Source organism: Mercenaria mercenaria, chromosome 4 (genome assembly GCF_021730395.1).
Source record: "Mercenaria mercenaria strain notata chromosome 4, MADL_Memer_1, whole genome shotgun sequence".
NCBI lineage: Eukaryota > Metazoa > Mollusca > Bivalvia > Venerida > Veneridae > Mercenaria > Mercenaria mercenaria.
Window position 1 is genome coordinate 28,523,964 of NC_069364.1, and position 21,995 is coordinate 28,545,958.

The 21,995-nt window shown below is 35.1% G+C and overlaps 2 protein-coding genes across 3 annotated transcripts in view; both read left to right on the plus strand.

Moving 5' to 3' along the window:
* LOC123551322 (transcription intermediary factor 1-alpha-like) overlaps positions 1-21,995 on the plus strand; it is a 73,778-nt gene that overhangs the window by 23,820 nt on the left and 27,963 nt on the right. The gene's annotated exons all lie outside the window — the stretch shown is intronic.
* Positions 13,425-18,062, plus strand: LOC123551320 (uncharacterized). Its single transcript, XM_045340172.2, has 3 exons — positions 13,425-13,814; positions 14,731-16,089; positions 17,217-18,062. Exons 1-2 carry the CDS (start codon positions 13,480-13,482, stop codon positions 16,085-16,087), a joined length of 1,692 nt encoding a protein of 563 aa, XP_045196107.1. The 5' UTR covers positions 13,425-13,479; the 3' UTR covers positions 16,088-16,089; positions 17,217-18,062.

The window sequence follows — 21,995 nt, forward strand, 5'->3', positions numbered from 1 at the left end:
GTGAGAGAACATTAATTACGACGTTAAGGACACGTCACGGCTGAGATAGTTTAGCATTATTACAATACACAATCGGTATTGAAATTGTGTTTCCAATACATGTGGTCTTTAGATAAATCCTCAATATTTATGTAAATAAGGGATGTGTTTTGTATGATTGCAACACTGTGAGTTGCTCTAATTAGTGACAAATGACTGAAACAATATGAATTCGTACGTGACTTGGATAGACAAAATGACAGTGAGGTAACAATATATTCCTTTATTGTTTTAATTTATGAGTTTTAAGCTATAATATAGGATACCCATTTTATGAATATCAGATTGGTAGTTAGAAATAACAGAAAACAATTAATTAGGTCACGAGTCATCATATACCTGTCAAAATTTGTCATCAGTTTTCACGAGCTGTCAAAATTATTTTTATCTCTCTATTCTGCAAATGTATTGGTTTTGAAAGTATCTTGGTCGGATATTGTAGTGTGTAACTTACTTTACATTCCACATTAATATTTGTTCTTGAAATTGCTTTGTTAAGCTCACCGAAGTCACATATGAATGTCTATTGTTTTAGTTTATCGTCTGTTATAAAGGTACCAAATCTCAATATTAAGATATAAGAATTGTTCCTTTCTGGTAGACAAAGGAAACTATTTGGTTGAATCATAACATAACGGTTTTTGGAAATTATTTTGAAGTTATTTGGTTCCGTATCGACATTTTGTTAAATACAAAATTCAGCATATTCCTCATAGAATGCGTATTTTACCTTTTTGTTGTTTCTGTAACTTTTTTTATCTGCAAACCTTCAAACACGACCATTGACGTCCATTTTTTTATGAATCATGATTTCACGTCCGTCAAAGTGTTTTCGTAAATCGCTCTATTTATTCAACAAATATCGATTAGCTTTTACTCATCCTATTTTCATTTAAAAATGTCTTTAAAATGGTGTATAATTTGTGGAGATTATCTTAACGTACAAGTCGTTATTTACGTTAAAGTGACGTCAGAGCGACAAATATGACGTTGAGTTTTGAATAAAAAGTTTGCTTTAATCTTGTCTCATGTAAAACCCAGACGACAGAATTTGAGAAAAAAACTAACATAATGATGAAAACTTTATTTTCTGTCGATTGAAGGAATGAAATTATGGGGTCACCGAATTCATTTTCGCGTAAAATTACATTACGCTACCCCTACCCCCAAATCACAACCTAGCTTAGTTTTCATGTTTTTCTGATGTATCTCTTTTCAAATCTTAGTATTTTACACCCTCATTCATCAGAGACTCACTACAGACGTGAAACGAATCATGGTACGTGAGAAAGAGGGTTTTCTTTTCAACAGAGGTCTTTGGTTTAAACAGTATTTTATTGACGTAATTACATCCGTTACACTAAATTGTTAAATGTACAAGCATATAGGATTGAGTAGAAAGCTATAAGCTTTTTTAAAACACTCTCCCTATAACTAATACAATTTCAATGGTAACAATATAAACAATCCATCATAAATGCTCTGCTTGCAGTTTCTTCGTTTATGTATGGTATCTGACAAAATGTGTCAACTGTATCTTTAAAATAGATTGACAAAAAGGATTTTTGGATAAGAAAATTAAAATGTTTATATGAAATTAACTCTAAATTATAAATGCTTTATGCTGCAATAATATCTAAGAAGATAGGGATAGGAAGGAAGGAAGAAAAATAGAAGAAATGGGGTCGATAGGTCAGAAATGTCACTTAAGACACATGGAGTTTTAGGACTTTCGTCAAGGCTCTAAAGAAGGGCTAAACTGACAAAGAACATGGAATACAAAGGTATTATTACAGCTATTAGTGTTCAAGAAAAAAGTAATAAAGGAATTACATATCAAATCTCTTTGTCTTCTGTATATATTTATGTACATGGAGAAATATGGAGTTGTTAAGTCTGCTTGTAATTGAGGAATCGCCATGTAACAGTGTTTTTAGTGTAACAGTGGTAATTGGCCTAATACAGTTAAGTAGTTCTGTGCGCTCTCTCTGATAAATTAGGACAGCTGAAAAAGAAATGGTGTGTACTTTCCACCTCGCCACATACACACAGTGGGCTGTCTACGATATTTTCAGAGAATAGATGTCCATTAAGAGAACTACAATGTGTCCTAAGTCTGCCATGAAGAATTTGGAATTTACGTTCACCTACATAATAATGAGCTGGAACTTTCGTTACATCAGAATAAAGTCGTCTTGTGAAGATGCCCAATGTTCGAGAATCTCTGTGGTCTAGCGGAAGTTGGTTCCAGTCACTAACAGACGATGGAAGAAAGGAGTTTGCAAAGAGCTGTGTGTGACAAAGCAGGTTTCTGGAATCTCCGGCATTTCTAATATTGTATACGGATGTTTGTGAAGCAGTGCCAGGTACCAATGAAGAAAGATACTGTGGAGTTAAATGATTATTCATTTTGTAGAAAAGAGTGAGTTTATGTTTTTGCCTTCTGACTTTAAGGGGTTGGAAGCCAGTCTCTTTATAAAATTTGGCAAAAGTAACAAGTTTGGTGGCTCCTGTAATAATTCTGCATGCTTCAAGTTGGATTTTCTCACATTCAAATTCATCGTGCTGGGTTATATTATCCCAAACGACATCAGAATACTCCAGGAGAGACAAATAGATAGTTTCAAGAGACTTGCGGTCAAGAATGAATTTCAAGGTTTTCATTATGTTGATTCTTTTCCATGCCTTTTCTTTGATACTATCTACATGTTCGTGCCAGTTTCCGTCATTTGAAAAAACAACACCAAGATGTTTGTGAGACGTCACCTCGTTGATTGGAACACCATGCATATACAGAGGAGGATGCAGGGGTTTGTTATTTGTACGAGAAATAAGAAGTGATTTTGTTTTTTAGGGTTGAAATCGACAAGCCACTCATTTGCTTTGCCTACTCGTCTATTTTCATGAGGTCTGAATTAAGGGTTTCGGCTGCAGTGACCGGGTTGTCAACAACAATGTACAAGCTAGTATCATCAGCAAAGAGTCTGATATTTGAACTGATATCAAGAACAATGTCATTAATAAAGACGATGAAAAGAAGAGGCCCAAGGATAGAACCTTGTGGCACACCTGCTGGGATAAAAACTGTTTGAGAAGAACCCCCAGGAAGAACAACTTTCTGCTTTCTCTCAGATAAGTAGTCACGAAACCATTTTAACAGGCTTCCAGATACACCTGCAGATTCCAGCTTGAACAAAAGACCTTTGTGTCATACACGGTCAAAAGCTTTGGATATATCACAACAAAATGGACTTCTTTACCTTCATCTAATGCTTGACAAAAAGTATAATATATAGAAACTAGTTGGTTGGTAGTTGGGAACAAATCCAGATTGGAGAGTGTTATTTGCTGAAAAGAAGTTGAAAATATGCTTGTGAATGATTTTTCCAGTACTTTGCTGATTGTGCTTAGAAGTGATATAGGCCTGTAGTTTGAGACTAGCTGTCGGTTATTCTTCTTGAAAGCAACACATACATGTGCCAGTTTCCATTTGGGTGGCATTTGACCAGTGCTGATAGATATGTTAAAAAGATGACAGAGTGGTTTTGCAAGTTCCTGAGAGAGTTCCTTCAGGATTCTGTTGTTCACGTTGTCAGGTCCTGCAGCTTTACCTTCTGTAAGTAATTTGAGTGTTTCTGTTACTTCTTCCTCTGTGATGATAATTGTCTCAAGTTTTGAATGATTTGTATTTGTTTGCATGTGTGGCAGTGTTTTGTTGTTGTCATCTAGTAATGTTTGAGACTGAAAGAAACTGTTAAGCAAGTTTGCATTATTTGTATCTTCTGTTACAAGAGTACCATTGTCATTTAATAGTGGAACTGATGTGTTTTTGGATGGTGATTTAAACTGTTTTAGTATCTTTCAATAGTCGGGTATTTTAAGAGTTTCAGTCTTTAGTTTATTTGATAATTTTACTGAAAGTTGTGTTTTTGCAATTCGTAATAATTGTGTAGTTTTGTTCCTTATTTGTTTGTAAATGTACCAGTGATGTTCATTTTGGGTTCGTTTGGCCCTGACATAAGCTCTCTTTCTCTTTCTTATATGTTTTCTTATGTCGTTATGCATCCATGCAGGGTCTGATTGTCTTATTGTTGCTATTTTGTTTGGAATGTGCTTTTTAGAGATAGATAGAATTGTATCAGTAATATTTTCTACATATGTATTAATATCATCGTCAGCTAGGGAGTCCCAATTAATAGTTGTTGTTTCTCTTCTCAGGTTGTCATAATCCCCCTGGTCGAATTTCCATATATTGCGCTTATACTTTTTCGAAAAAGGTTTGGAGCAGTTAAGACAACAATAGACGGGGCAATGGAATCTAAGATTCTGGTCAAGAAAGGGATCTCCTACTCCAGATGTGTGAACACTACATGCAGAGGATACTAGAAAAAGGTCAATAAGAGAGTGAGATGTTTCAGTAAAGTGAGTTGGTTCATTTATGAGCTGAGTCATGTTGTATTGTGATGCTATGTCATTTAATTTTCTATATGTTGCCGGTTTTAACATATCTAAATTAAAGTCTCCTGTGACGATTACACTACTGATGTTTGTATCAAAGGCAAGTCCAACAGAGTTTTCTGTATTTGACAAAAGGAGCGGGGATGAGTTTGGAGGGCGATAAAATGTACCATAAAGAAATTGTTTACGCATGATTCTAAGTTCAATCCATATACATTCGACTCCCGCAATCTCTAGATCAGGTCTCCTGATAGCAGGGATATGACTTTTAACATAAACAAGAACGCCGCCATGGGAGGTCTTTATAACTGTAAAACTGGCGACTTCAGTGCGAAATGGTTTCATTGCAGAATGCTTTACAAACGTCAATGCGACAACTTTGTGTAAAATACTGATCATGTTATTTTGAAAATCGCTTTAAATATCATTTTCTATAAATTAATGTGTTTTTTTTTCATCTTTTTCTTATTCAAAATACCAATAAACGCGTTTTCCGTTGTAATACACTGCTAAAATGAAGAATTTATGCATATGCAATTGTATATATAGTTCAAAGTTTTCACGCTTGTAAAATGTCATAGTTCAATATTATACAGCAAGTTCAAATATTTTAAAGTTTGCGATTTCAGACGTATGACCATTGACTTAGTTGCCCCGCCACGGGAGTAAAGGTTGTTTGAATATTGTTTTCCTTGTTATTATTCCTAACCCTTCCTAAGCACGCACGCACGCACGCATGCACATCCCATTGTCATACATTTTTACTTTTTCTTTTCTTACTTCTCCAGCCTAGTAACATCTGACCATAAGGCTTGCACTGAACCTGCTCCACGTAAATGTTCACATATATTGACGGCGGGATTGGGCTTAATTTTTCACTCTTTTAAAATTTTATACCACAGGTGCTATTTGAAATAAATCATAACTTCTATTATTTCCGTAATCATGATATAAGAGATACTATCCAAAAGTTACATATACGCGATAGCGTATCCTTATAAACTTCCGGTGAGTGTACTGCTATTTTTTTTTTTTTTAAAAAATTGACACCTCAGACGCTTATTAAAATAAAGTGAAACCTTACACATATACATGTACACGTACTCGTACAAATCCTAATACCTCGTAAATACGAAAATTTGAGCCGCCGGTCCTCCGTACAAAGTTACGATTCTTGAGATAACGGCCACATAGAAATACACATATTTAACATTCTAATGTTAGGAAAAATATTATATATGGTATATGTTTCTATTACGTGTCTATAAATACAAGGATAACCTTTCTATACACATATTTCTGGAGAGCTAAGCAAAGGATGGTGTTTCTTACTAGAGCAACCGCCTCCGTATAACAAATAATACTCGGTTTCCCCGCGGTTATTCACAAAGGATACACTTTTTTCGAAATCGGGGTGTCCGATTCTCTCCAAACAATCGAAATATTTTCCCAACGTAAAAATTGTTGTAAAGTTAGATAAATTAATAATGTTTATTCGAACATGATTATTATAATTAACTATGGGCTTTTTAATATTTTTTTTCTAAAGTTGTGTTATATTTGTTTGCCTCTATGCTATAACATGCACAAAAATTTAAGTTCTTTATGTAACCATTTTTACGCACAGATAATAAGTCTCGGGAATGGCGGCCTGTGTTGGAATTTTGTACAGGTAATTGTTCAAATTAAAAGGTTAAGATAATTCAAATAAATTTTTTTAATTATATTCTTATTTATTTTTGTAAATGAGCATCGATACGTGACTGTTCATGTATTGTCATTAACTAGCGAGATAAATCATTTCAATCTTAACGTTGAATGAAATCATTACACAGATGTTAAAGGACTCCTTTCATTAAATTCTACTTAAAATATCAAAAATGAGCTGGTCTTAATCACAAGACATAAGAAAATCCATTGAATTACGCAGTTTTTTTTATCTGGGATAGGAGTAGAGTAATGTAATTCAGGGCAACGGTATTACGGTGTCGATTTTGTCTCATTTTCTTAAATTGAGTATAATCTAAACATTAAAATCTGGAGTTCTACACTAAAATGATTTCGCTGAAGGTAGCAGAGTTTTAAAGGTATTTTAATTTAATTGTACTCACAAAAATGAAATAGTAGATTTAACGGAAAAAAGAGGAGATATTGGAAAATACTCAATTGCGCAATCTTGTGATTTTGGGGTAGGGGTAGCGTAATGTAATTTTACGCGAAAATGAATTCCGTGACCCCATAATTTTATTCCTTCAATCGACAGAAAACAAAGTTTTCATCATTATGTTAGTTTTTTCTCAAATTCTATTGTTTGGGTTTAACATGAGACAAGATTAAAGCAAACTTTTTATTCAAAACTCAACGTCATATTTATCGCTCTGACGTCACTTTAACGCACATATCGACTTTTACATTGAAATAATCTCCACAAATTATACACTATTGAAAGACATTTTTAAATGAAAATAAGATGAGTAAAAAGCAAATCGTTTCTTGTAGAATGAACAGAACGGTTTACGAAAACCGTCTGACGGACTTGAAATCGCGGTTCATCAAAAATGGACGTCAATGGTCGTGCTTGACGGTTTGTAGAGAAAAAAGTTACAGAAATATCAAAAAAGTAAAAATACGCATTCTATGAGGAATATGCTAAATTTTATATTTAACAAAATGTCGATACAGAACCAAATAACTTCAAATTAGGCGCATTCCACCTTAAAAAGGCGCATGATGCCAGTTTCATTACAACTTAGGAATAATTTATACATTCATGTTTTAACATTTACAATGTCTATATATTCCCAGGCTAATAGAACTGAACTGACTCACTCTTATTTGACGGGGTATACCATCATAACAGACTGACTTGTTACGTGTACCATGCACTAATTTTTGCAGCGGGCCGCTTGCGGCCTCTGCCGCTTAGTTAACTCTCACAGTTTCAAATAGTGTCATCACGCGGAAGATCGAAAATTGAAGACAATCCGAATAAAACATCAAATTGAAGCGTAATAATTCTTGTAAAACAGATAGTTTAATGAGAAGAAGGGTTAGTGTTAACTGCATGTTGATTTTCAAAGTATTTATATCTTGTATGGTAAACCTGTTTAATACGTAATAAACCCGTCAAACTAGTTCAAGAACAGAACTAACTGACTTCGCGGAATGTTATTGGACAAAACCAAACAACACACTGTGACAAACTAGTCCACATTTTCATTGTTATGACACCATAAAAATGCATTTAATGAAGAGCAAAATCTAGGCGAATGATATTTTTTGTTTTAATAGGTATTACCGGACTTTTTGTTATTGTTGTTTATGACGCCATCTTGTTTTTGTGATAGACTCTTCCACGCGTTAATGAAAATAGTAAAAGATAGCAGTCGCTGATTGGCTGAGTGTATATATCGATGTAAACGTCACACAGATCTTCCTTTTATTTTGGATCTTTTTTTTTGTCGGCTTCTAGATGGAATTTACAAAAACATTAAATATTTCTGTAAAAAAAAATAAAGTAATACACAATTCAGTATCCTTAAACCCAAAAAGTTGAATGTGTTAGAAAAAATAAATGATGGAGACACATTAGTAATTTGACCCACTGGATGTGGAAAGTCATTAATTTATGAAGCTTTGCAGAAGATTTCAATTAGTTATACCTAATTACAATTCTATTATCAATGCTAGATACCTGTGTAGAAAGAGAATGTTTTATAGTAAGTTACCAGTAGGTCTAGATTTCTATACCTATTCTACAACATGGACAATATAGCTGACTGGAAGCACTTATCAGTTGTATATTGTTTAAACCTTCATAGTTGTAGGTTTAACTTGTTTTGTTAGGTGCCTGAACGATCCTTTCAGGATTAATTAGACAATGCATTCAATTAGCCTGGGAAGCAATTGATAATATTTGTGCTTTATCAGAGGAAATCATACCAAAGATGCCACTTAATCTGCGCTAATTAGTGTTAATTGGCATTCATTGAGTTTCTGATATCATCTGAAGGAGTTTCCAAATTTCGTAGATTACTAGGTCTGAATTAATATAACATCTTGATAGCTATGACGCAAATTTAAATTTAACTGACATATTTTAAAGAACAACTTGCTGGAAAAGCTATGGGAGGTACAAACTGAAATTTGTCTATGGCCCGGAAATGTCCGAAAACCTTCGGAAGTACACGATTCCGATCTGTCTTTTCCGTGAGAATTCCGTTTCTAGTTTTAGCCATGGATTATTACTTTCAGAAGTTATCGTTCTTTATCAAACACCCGTATATTTCGGATGTAATACAGGTGGCGCTGCAGAAAAACAGGTTTCCCCAGGCTGTCAATTTGCAGGTAGAAAATGTTAGAAATTATCAGGCTGGATTCCCAGGCTAGTTTCCGTATCAAAAAGCAGTAAAAACACCAAATTTTAATGTGTGTCCATAACATAAAGTTTGGCAGTAAATAATTTTTAAAGCATTCACTAGGAATCACTACAAAAATTAGAAAACACGATAAGCTAATACCGTTATTCCGCAAAGCTACTGATGCTTATTGATAACGGTGGGTGCTAAGATGATGCCATCGCTCTATCACCATCGTACCATCGCATTTTCACCATCGTACCATCGCCTCCCGATGGTCATGCGCATTGGTACAGTATATGTGCCAGTATAATGCAGCCATTTTTCATCAACTAAAAAGTTTTATTTCTTTAAATCTCTTGTTAAAAGATATTACCGCTCTATCAGATGCGCATATTATCTTCATATTCTGGTCGGATGATTTTTCATAGTTATTGTCCTGTGATTACATAACATAGTATACAAAAAATCCATTTCCTAAATGAGGAAATGTGCATATTTCTTCATGTTCCAGTCAGATAATTATTCACTGACTTATTGCCCTTTGGTTATTCAACTTAGTTTACTATAGTACCATTTCTTGTCCAGGGTATACCTCAGCAACCTCTGGCTGGAATTTATAGTAACTTCATATAGGAAGCTTCACTGCCAAGAGGAAATGTGCGTTCCAGTCAGATGATTCACTGAGTTGTTTCCCTTTTATCATTCAACTTTAATACACTATAGTACCATTTTTTTTTGTCCTGAGTGGCTGGATACCATAGAAACTTTATCAGAAGTTGCATAGTATCTTCATGTTCCGGTCTGATGATTAACACTGAGTTACTGCCCTTTGAGTGTTCAACTTTAATGAACTATAGCGCCATTCTAGTCAGGATATTTCTTGGCAACAAGAGGTGGTGCGCATTTTATCTTCATGGTGGGATAATCTTCCAATGAGGTTTTAATATTTTATTATTCAACATGAGTATTTTTTAAAACTTTATGTGACCAGTCAGTGAATTCCACTTTTTAACTCACCAGAGCACGAAGTGCTCAAGGTAAGCTATTGTGACCGGCCACTGCCAGCTGCATCCGTCGTGCGACATGCGTCATCCGTCAACATTTGCCTTTTTAACACTCTAGAGGCCACATTTGTGACCCAATCTTTATGAAACTTGTCAGAATGTTTGTCTAGAAGATCTCTTGGTCAGGTTCGAAACTGGATCATGTATGGTCAAAAACTAGGTCAATAGGCCAGATCAAAAGAAAATCTTGTAAACACTCTAGAGTCTACAGTTTAAGTTGGAAATTCATGAGAATTGATTAAAATGTTTGTCTTGATGTGCTATAGGTCAAGTTTGAATCTGGGTCATGTGGAATTAAAAACAAGGTCACATGGTCAAATCAAAGGAAAAGCTTGTTAACACTCTAGAGGCCACAGTTGTAACCCAATCTTTATGAATCTTGGTCAGAATGTTTGAAAAGATGATCTCTAGGTCAAGTTTGAAACTGGGTTAGTTAGAATAAACAACTAGATTATTAGGCCAGATCAAAGGAAAATCTTGTTAACCTCCACAGTTTAAGTTTGAAACTCATAAGAATTGGTCAGCATGTTTGTCTTGATGACTTCTAGGTCAAGTTCTAATCTGTGTCATGTGGGGTGAAAAACTAGGTCACCCGGTCAAATCAAAAGAAAATCTTGTTACAACTCTAGAGGCCACAGTTGTAACCCGATCCTCTTGAAACTTGGTCAGAATGTTTGTCTTGATAATCTCTAGGTCAAGTTTGAAACTGGGTCATGTGTGATCATGTGAGGTCAAAAACTAGGTCAGTAGGTCAGATCAACACTGGTGAGTGATATAGGGCCATCATGGTCCTCTTGTTTCTTTTAATATGCAATAATCTTATTTTGGTGAGCATCCACTGGCCATTATTTTCTTGTTATTCTATGCCTTTTATTCTCGGTAAAAAAGGAAAAAGACAATCAAACGGACATGAACTCATCTTTTAGACGTATGTAACATTGCATCAAGTTGATATTCATGCGGATACTTTCATCGGTCAATGGCTTTTATCGTTTTGCTAACATGCAGATTATAATAAAATTTTTGTCTAGTCAAATACGGAATATATAATGGATATATTGAACAGGCACAAAATGTGATTCGCTGAGAAAATATGTATTGAATGATATGTGTATATTCTAGATGCAAATTATAATTAAAATTCAAAATCTCACTGTTTTGAGAAAGAGACATTTTAAAATATAATTTCCCGTTAATTTTCAGTTCTCCGCTAGCTTGTCTTCTATTTAAGCCCGCCGCATTCAGTACTTTTAGTGCTTTGATTTAAGTCTTGTGAAGTAGAAGAAAGTACGAGGTGCAGTCAAACCTTCTAGTAAGGTATTAATATGGTAAGAAATACTGATTTTCAAATAATTATGTGATAAAACAAGTTAAAGCATAGCAAAAGTTCCTTCTAGGGCATATCTATATAAATATAAAATGATCATCTTGTAAAATTTTGGTTGCAATGTCTGTTTTATAGTGCCAAAAAATTTCAAGTAAGTATTAACATAAATTGTTAAATCCAGCAACAAATTAAATCTGTTACCACTTGCAGTAGAGTAAATACGGCAATAAGACATTGACCCGGTTAATCAATTACGATTCGATGCGTGAATTTGTTGCGCATAATTAGAGGGTCGCAATTGGGTTTGTTTTCATATATTAACTATGCATTGCAAGGTAACGATAATATTTAGTTGTTTACATTTAAATTTGCTGATATATGTCTATCTGGTCGACTGAATGTATGTTATGTTCCTCAAGAATGGAGGAAATAACATCCTCGGGTTTAGTAATATGTAATCCACGGAACGCGCTCAGTCAGACAATCGCCTCAATTAGGAAAGAATAGTCTAACGTCAGAGGTTATTTCTAAGGTCACGGAGTTTTATTGGCAAGCTTGTAATGACAACAGCTTTCGGTATCAGTAGCTCAGTCAAGTGTGACTTATTGAACTATAATATTCCTTCTCAAGAGAAGGAATACCAAGAGAAGGAATAATAATAGATACTCTTATTAACCAGAGTATTTGAGATTTAGACATAAGAGGAATTTGCCTGAAACTTTGTGACCTCCCCTTGAAGTTATGGTGGAAAATTACGAAAGACCCGTGGTGACATTTCAACTTCATTATTTCACGATTTCTGCTTCCTGATTTCACGATTTCCACTTCATGAATTCACGAATTCACGATTTCTGCTTCCTGAATTCACGATTTCCACTTCATGAATTCACGATTTCACGATTTCCACTTCATGAATTCACGATTTCATGAATTCACGATTTCACGAAAAAACTTCACGATTTCTTGATTTCACGATTTCATGATTTCTTGATTTCACGATTTCCACTTCATGAATTCACGATTTCTGCTTCCTGAATTCACGATTTCCACTTCATGAATTCACGATTTCACGATTTCCACTTCATGAATTCACGATTTCCACTTCACGAATTCTCGATTTCACAATTTCCACTTAATGAATTCACGATTTCACGTTTTCCACTTCACGAATTCACGATTTCACAATGGTGAAATCGTGAATTCATGAAGTTGAAATCGTGAAGTGTAAATCGTGAATTCGTGAAGTGGAAATCGTGAAATCGTGAAGTTGAAATCGTGAAATCGTGAATTCGTGAAGTGGAAATCGTGAAATCGTGAATTCGTGAAGTGGAAATCGTGAATTCGTGAAGTGGAAATCGTGAAATCGTGAATTCATGAAGTGGAAATTGTGAATTCGTGAAGTGGAAATTGTGAATTCGTGAAGTGGAAATCGTGAAATCGTGAATTCGTGAAGTGGAAATCGTGAATTCAGGAAGCAGAAATCGTGAAATCGTGAATTCATGAAGTGGAAATCGTAAAATCAAGAAATCGTGAAGTTTTTTTTCGTGAAATCGTGAATTCGTGAAATCGTGAATTCAAGAAGTGGAAATCGTGAATTCAGGAAGCAGAAATCGTGAAATCGTGAATTCATGAAGTGGAAATCGTGAAATCAAGAAATCATGAAATCGTGAAGTTTTTCCGTGAAATCGTGAATTCATGAAGTGGAAATCGTGAAATCGTGAATTCATGAAGTGGAAATCGTGAAATCAGGAAGCAGAAATCGTGAAATAATGAAGTTGAAATGTCACCACGGGTCTTTCGTAGAAAATAGATATTTTGGTACTACTACGGTATCACTATCTTTGCCGAAAAAGATGGCATTTAATCCCTGTGTTTCAAGCGTTGGACCACTAAGGCTACTAAGATATAAATTCAGGTATGATGTAACACACACCTTCGACTAAGTTATATATTGTTCATAAATAACATACACCTGTCGTCGCGTACATTCTTAAAACGAAACTTAGGTTTAATATTCATATAAATGACATTTTGTCATTAAACTATGTATAAACTGATGATGGTATTGATAAGATAAAAAGACATGTATAATAAAACAACTACATGTACATAAACCTTAAATAAACTAGGGCTTAAACGCTATTGATCGACTGATAAATCAAGCAGACCGAAGCGTAAATATAGCTTTATCTCCGTGTCATTCAAAAATGAAGTGATATCCATTTTTAAAATGGCGTCCGATGGGAGTGAATACACATCGGATGAGATTTTCAATTTTAAATGTTCGTCTTGTCTGGCTAATAATCGGAATAGAGAAGCTGTTAAATATTGTGTGGAATGTCAGGGATATTGTTGCCAGTCATGTGCAGACATTATTCATATGATGCCTGCTTTAAAAGGTCACACACTTTTGGATAATTCGAATTATAAGCCGTCAAGTCTCCCACAAGGATTACCAGCAGTACCGACAGAGAGATGCAGCATTCATGAGACAAAGATCGTGGACATGTACTGTGGTAATCATGATCAAGTTGGTTGTACAACTTGCATGGCTCTAAGCCATAGGTAAATTTGTGAGAATTTCATAATTTAGTAGAATAAAGTAAGCGAATGTTACTGTTGATTATTCAGTTGTAAGTTCTACTATTAATCTTTTAACAGATCATGTATTAAGGTCTTTTTATCTGCATTTACAGTTTTGTAATTTAATACAGCTGCATATTGTATATCAATTTATACAAGTAGTGTAGTTGTTATGCTTTTATCTATAAAAACTGCTTCTTATAACATACACTCCTGTCCATCATTGATATAGTAAAGAACATCAAACATTTTAAGATGATGTAATTGTATTCTATAATTTTAAATGCTCTTTTTTCACTTCAGATAGAAAAATCTGAATTTTTAAATTTTGTTTTGCAACATTTTCACAAACCGAAAAACAAAACATACACTAGTTTAACGAAATAAATATCAAAACAGCTACAACCTGATTGTAAGGATATATACAGACTAAATTAAAGATATATTGACTCCGTTTCACTCCATTTCTATATTCTTCTATATAGATATAGTTTGCGTGTGAATAACGAAAATAAACTTAAACAACACTAGTTATAGGGGGATAAGATACCAATTATGTTTCAATTTTACTAGTACATATGAATAGTGATAATAAATTTCAGTAATTTTTGCCTGAGTGATATGACCCGGTGTCATGATAGCAAAAGGCGTTACATTAAATCTTTTGCTTTGCAGATCGAATTTTGAAATTTTAAAATGTATTATCAAATATTGCACACACATTAGAAAAGGCCTAGTTTCTGAGAGATAAAATATACTTCTATGATTTGTTTATATATTACACTGACTAGTCTGGACTTACTAAGTATTAAAGTATTACTTTATTTCACGAATAGTTTACCTTTTTGCAGTATCTGCCTTGTAAGTTTTTATTAGTAATCTTCGGTCTATGATTCAGGTCCTGTGCTGATGTGCAATCCATTCAAGATATTGTCGACAGTAAATTTCATACGACAGATGTTGACAAAATACATCAAAAGATGCAAGACTTGAAAATGATGATGGAGAAAATTGTGAACACTAGACACAGATTGATAGAAGACTTAAAGAAGTCTAAGACGGAAGCAGAAACGGCGATAAAGGACTTTCGAAAAGACATGGAAACAATTCTTGAACACCTAGAAAAAGAATCGATTAAAGAATTAGAGATGAAATTCATAAAAGAAGAGACGAAACTGCTAGAAGAGAAGAAGAAAGCAGAAACTGAATTGGATGGTCTGAAACAAGCAGTGAACGACTTGAAGAAATCGGAAGGAAACCAAGCGCAACAATTTGTCTCCATGAAAATATCCTTGAAAAGTATTGCAGAAACGGAAGACGTATCTCGATCATTGAAAACAAGCGTTGATGCAAATATATCATTTGATTTTGATGCTGCTATACTGGGATTTCTACAGCAGTTGAAAGCTTTTGGATCGGTCCGACATGATTCTGCCACTGCTTTAAGATCGCCAAGGACAACTGTCTATTCTGTTAAAAGAATCGAAGATTTAAACATCAGAGTCCAGAATGACAACAACACATGCTGTGTGTTCGGGTCTTGTCTTACAGAAGATGGAGCACTACTGTTAGCTGATCATAGCAATACTAAGATAAAACGAGCAGATATTATAAAAATGTCAGTGACAGATTATTGTTGTGTTCCTGCTGCGCCGTTGGGCGTTTGTTGTACAAGTAAATTTGAAGCTGCGGTCTGTCTTTTCAATCACACAATTCAGTTTGTCTCCCTTGACAAGCAAATGACAATCACTCGTCAGATAAAAATGAGCTATTATTGCTTTGGCATTGGCTATACGGATGATAAACTATACATAACTGACGCCTATAAATCGTTACACATACACGATATGACAGGCAAAATGCTGCAGACGGTAACTCAAGACAACGCCGGGCAGGGTCTGTTTTCAAACAGTCGAAATGTTGCTGTTAGTGATGCCGATGATAAAGTGTTTGTTGCAAACGGGGTTGAAGGTCTAGTTATTATTGATGGACAAGGACACCACTGTCAGACCTTTACTGATTCAGAGTTAAAAGTAGCGTCTGGAGTTTGTACAGATCGTAGAGGAAATATGTTTGTGTCCGGGTACGGTTCGAATAACGTGATACAGATAGGGAGGGATGGGAAGAAAATGGTCGTGGTCGCGAACTCATCAGATGGACTTGATGGACCAGAATCAGTTTGTTTTGACGCAAGTCAATGCAGATTATTGATTACACAACACAACGATACTGTAAAAGTAATCTCTTTGCTTTAAAGGTATCTATCAGACGATCTTTTGTATGTTTAAGCATGCAGTTCTTTTTATTGTACTGTATTTTTGTACAATTTGAATCTAATTAAAGAACGCTTTTAACCACAATAGTTTATTAGTCTCCTACTGGTTGAAAACCAGTTTCGGTGACCATAGGAATGCGCTTTTCCGTCCGTCATTCCGTTATTCCCTCATTCCGTCCGTCCGTTCGCAATTTTGTGTCCAGTCCAGAACTCTGTCATCCATGAAAGGATTGTGATATTACTTGGCATAAATGTTCCCCATGATGAGACGACGTGTCATGCGCAACACCCAGAACCCTAGCTTAAAAGTCAAGGACACAATTGGAGATCAAATGTCAATGGGACATTTTTCCTGTCCGGTGTATAACTTTGTCACGGAAAACAGGATTTGAATATTGCTTGGCACAAATGATCACCACTATGAGACGGAGTGTCATGCGCAAGATTCTGGTCCCTGTGTCTAATGTCAAGGTGACATGCCAAATTCAAGAATGACTTTTTTCGGAGCATTTCTTCTTTATGCATGGAGGGATTTTGATGTAACTTGGCAAAAATGTTCACCACCATGAGGCACTCTTGTTTTTTCAATTATGTCTCTTTGTTTTACTATAAATAACTTATGTTGTAACTTACTTATTACAGGCCGTAGGGAAAAATCGAGACCAGTTTTTTGTGGTACAACATGCTTGTTACATCCAACTTTTAGGTGTATTTTGACCTATCTCTACCTGGTAAAGAGTTTTATGAGGACATATATAGATTTTTTTACTATAAATAACTTTTAGTCGGCCAAAACATGCTATATGAAAACAACTATAGGGCTTTATATATACAAATTTTAATCCAAGTGTTTTGTTTAAAACATATTGTATATATAGTGCAATATTGTTTATACATTATTGACATATATCAGTTCATTTTTTTACTGCAGTAGAGAAAATTAGGTGCCTTCCAGTTGAGGACTTTGTATTGCATGGCAATACTTCATTCACTTGTTTATTCAGTTTTGCCTAATTCTTGACATGTATATAATATGAAGGGTTTTAAAAATGTTATTTAAAGCAGCGCAATTTTGCAATTATTTTTAGTTTATACATAATTTATTTAAGGTCGATTGTGGAGGAAGTTCAACAACTTATATTAATCACTCTCGACACCTCATTCTGGATGGAATCCATCGCCACGAGGGTATGAGAGAAGAGGCCAGTTTTCCCTTTTAATGCTGAGCGCCAAGCAAGGGAGCTACTGGTACCATTTTTCACGTCTTTGGTATGACGCGGTCGGGGATCGAACCCACGACCTCTCGCACTCGAAGCGGACGCATTACCACTTGGCTATCGAGCAATTATTTTTAATAGCTTAAGTATTCATAGAATATGTGAAGTGTCTTACTGCGTTCAGCTACCACAGCGTACTTTTTTCGTTCCCAAGCATTACCACTTGGCTATCGAGCAATTATTTTTAATAGCTTAAGTATTCATAGAATATGTGAAGTGTCTTACTGCGTTCAGCTACCACAGCGTACATTTTTCGTTCCCAAGCAGTACTGTCTAATACCAGAAAGACGTACACTGCATCGTATGCTGTTTTCCTTATTCCTTCTAGATGTTTCGAATGAAGTTCTGTACGAGCGTTTCTATGTCTCCTTCATATCTATTCAGACTGTTAACGAAATTTTACCACACTGCAATATTAAGATATTTATTTTGTTGAATTCGGTAAGAAATTGAGAAGTAGTATCGATTAAACTTTAATCTTTACGTTATGAACTTTAAGCTGTAAGTGAATGCTAGTTTAGTTTTAGTTGCCAATTTTTTTATGAATGGCTACCTTTCGTGAATGACATTTTTAATTGCCTTGAACTTCTGTACATTGATCTTTATTTGTCAGGTACATAATGTAAATATTGTCTTGAGAAAAAATGTCGGATTTCCTGAATATATTTTGATAATTTTTGTTGTCTTCCATATTTCCCACAGTCTCTTAATGTGAACTTGAAACAACGAAAGAACGATAATAAGATGATGAAAAGTAGAAATCGCGAAACTACGATGGTGAAAAATCGAAACCACAATGATAAAAACACGTAACTACGATGGTGAAAAGTCGAAACTGCGATTCTGAAAAGTCGACTTTTCAACATCGTGCTTTCGTGGTTTCGACTTTTCACCATCGTAGTTTCGACATTCACCATCGTACTTTCGACTTTTCAGTAACATACTTTCGACTTTTCCCTGTAGTAGTTTAGAGATTTTAACATTGTAGTATTGCCTTCCTGCCCATGCGCATAGGTCTGTTCACCATTACACGAGGTATTGTCCGTAAGTACTGACTTTGCACTCATCAATATTCAGTATAATTCCGTAAATTATTTTTCTGTGTCCGAAACATAAAAAGCGTTATAAATAATTCATACATGTTTCTTAATTTACATGATGTCGCAGGTAACTAGGTAGTTGTACAGACAAAACGTTTAGCTGCCAGCCTTGGGGTTGTGGGTTCGAATCCTACGTCTGAAAATATCTTTGTTTCAAATGTTATATGCAAACTTAGCAGGTACAAATATTGCAAAGCTTATCTGTTCAAACATTTAATGATTTTTATGGTTCATGTTTTTAAAGAAGTATATTTTTTAAAGGTAACCTTTGTAGAATATGTCGAATAACAATCTTTAAATGTGTCTTCGATTAAAAGATCTAGGGACTTTTAAACTCACCGGATTACTAGGTGCTTAAGGTGAGTTTTTGTGAGCGTCCTGTGTTCGTCGTCCGTTATGTGTCGACGTCTACAGTTCTACGGTTAACATTTAAGACCAGTCTTATAATGAAACTTTATTTGAATATTTGTCTTAATAAAACATAAGTAAAGTTTAAAGCTTGGTAATTGGAGGTCAAAAACTAGGTCATCAAATGAAATCATAGCTAAATGTTTTCAACACTCGAGAAGCTGTACTTTCTACTTTATTTATATGAAAGACTGTCAGAATCATATTCCTTGTGAAATGTAGAAAAAAAAAATGAAATTTGGCTATCTGGAATAAAAAAAAACTAGCTCAGCCGATCGGATCATACAAAAGATATTGTTAACACTCTGGGGGTAATGCTTTCTACTTTATGAAATCTAGGAAAAGTTCGAAACTTGGGTATATGGGGTCGAAAACAAGGTCACTAGAATTAAGTATTAAAAAGATTGTCAGTAGGTCCTATTTTCTATCTGATCTACATGAACAGTACTTAGAATGTTTATCGTTGGAAGCATGCGTATTTTTAGCTCGACCATATGAAGTATGGAGAGCTGTCCTACTCAACCCGGCGTCGGCATCCCTTCGTGTCATAGGGTCACAACTTTTGTACCAATTTATTATGAATTATCCCCCTTTTTACTTAAAGTTTCAGGTAAAAGTGTTGATGCACCTTCACCATTGCTATTATAAACCAGTGAATTTCCAAATCATCACACACATCATAAGACAGAAGGGCTGTAGCTATTGCACCAGTATTTCACGACTGATGCCCCTATTTTACTAAAAAATTCAGTTTAATTTTGATGCTTTTTCACCATATTTTTGATGCTACTAAATGGATTTGATTATAATTGGTATGTATTGATATATTATTTCTTGACTCATACATTTCGTTATCTCTGGTATTATTGATTTTTTTGACATAGACTTAAGTTATTGTCCATTCCGACAGATCCAGCTTCCTCAGATGTACCCAATTACATTATCCAACATCGAAATAGTCGAGTGCGCTTTCTCCTGTGACAGCTCTTGTTGTTCGATTTTGCGAACCTGAGGCTTTCCTTGCATAGATAGCAAGGGCGTGTAAGAGAGTAAGGTGCTATCATCCCATGAACCATTCTGAAGAGAGAAGGTCAAATAGTGCATTTTGGCGTATATTTGCAGTACAAGCGTGAACAAACTTCGTTCTTAAACAAATCTCATACAAAATGTATTATTTTACTAGATCTGCAGGTACGTAAAACATATCAGATCAGCATATTGTTAGCAAAGTCTTGATAGGTCGGTCACAAATTGCGAGAAACTAGGACTTCCCGACTATTTTAAAACAGAGACGCTGTGTACAAATAGATTTTATTCAAGCAAAAGGGACGTCGTCCTCTGGATCTATGTTAACTGCATGTTGTTGGTTTGAACTGAACATTGCGTGAAGTAAGCAAAGAATGTGAAGACATCTGCTTTGTATAATGTAGGCTTCTAATTCTAACCCAATAGCTTGTCAATTATTATAAATTGTGTTTGCTTGCCAACTTTTCCCTACTCGGCTGCGTAACTTCTTGAACTGTAAATCTGCGCTGGAGATATTACACTGACAGAAACGTAACATTTTAGACTCGTTAGAAACACCAAAAGCGTTATTCTCAACGGTCATTACAAATATTTCTCTCAAGTGTTTGCTTACACTAGAAAAAATGTTACCATGATAATTCTCGTCTATTCTTACCTGTGTAATTACACAATGCCGGCAGAATGTTTTAAGTGTTAATTTAAAACAAATAGGATATGTTAAACAAATAAGAGGGCCATGATGACCCTGGAATTGCTCACCTGGGTTACATGAGCTACACGTTTCAAATGTCAAACTGATGCTAAAATATTAAGAAAGTAGGTCAGTAGGTCACATTTATGGTCACTGAATATCAGTTTTAAGATCGGTGTGCAAAACTGTAAATGTCACCCAAATCAAGGCTGTATCTTAAAAAACAAGAAAGTAGGTCAGTAAGTCAAGGTCACAGTTGGATGGCCCCTTTTCACTTGGGGTCATCAGGTAATTATAAGTAAACAGTCGAGGAAATATGATCTGATATTTGTTTAAGTATTTTTTCCAATATATCTCATATAACAAATGACCCCCGGGCGGTATCTCTTTTCACCACAGGAGCATAATTCGAACAATCTTTTTAGAGATCAACTAGGCAATTATACATACAAAATATCAAAGGCCTAGACCTTGAACTTTCAGACAAGAGGAGTTTTCAAGTTTTTTCTCTATATAAGTCTATGTAAAACTTGGGACCCCCAGGGCAGGGTCTCTTTTCACCCCAGGTGCATAATTTGAACAATTTTGGTAGTAGACCACTAGGCAAGGCAACATACCAAATATCAACAGCCTAGGCCTTGCAGTTTCGGGCAAGAAGATTTTAAAAGTTTTTTTTCCTATGTAAGTCTATGTAAAACTTGAGACCCCCTGTGTGGTGCCCCTTTTCTACTCAGGGGAATAATTTGAATAATCTTGGAAGAGGACCACTAAGCAATGTAACATACCAAATATCAAAAGCCTGGGCATTGAAGTTTCAGACAAGAAGATTTTTAAGTTTTCTTCCTATTAAATCTATGTAAAACTAGGAACCCCCGGGACAGGTCCTCTTCTCACCCCAGCAATCTTGGTAGATGACCACAAGACAATAATATCAAAGGCCTAGGTCTTGTGGTTTCAGACAAGAAGATTTTATTTCCTATACAAGTCTATATAAACCATGTGACCCCGTGGGCGGGGCTATATTTGACCTCAAAGGGATAATTTGTACAATTTAGGTAGAGGACCACTACATGATGCTACATACAAAAGGCCTAGGACCTGTGGTTTCGGACAAGAAGAATTTTAAAGTTTTTTTCCTTTCAGTTGCCATGGCAACCAGAGTTCTACAGATATTTTAATTCTTTGGGCAATTTTGAAACGGGGCCACCGAAGGATCATTCCTGTGAAGTTTAGTATAAATCTTCCCAGTGGTTTTGAAGAAGATTTTTTCTCGAAATTGTTGACACAAGCCGCATGACGTACGACGAACATCGAGCGGTCACTAAAGCTCACCTTGTGCCTTTGGCTCAGGCTAGCTAAAAAGGGTCGCAGCTACTAACCATTCTG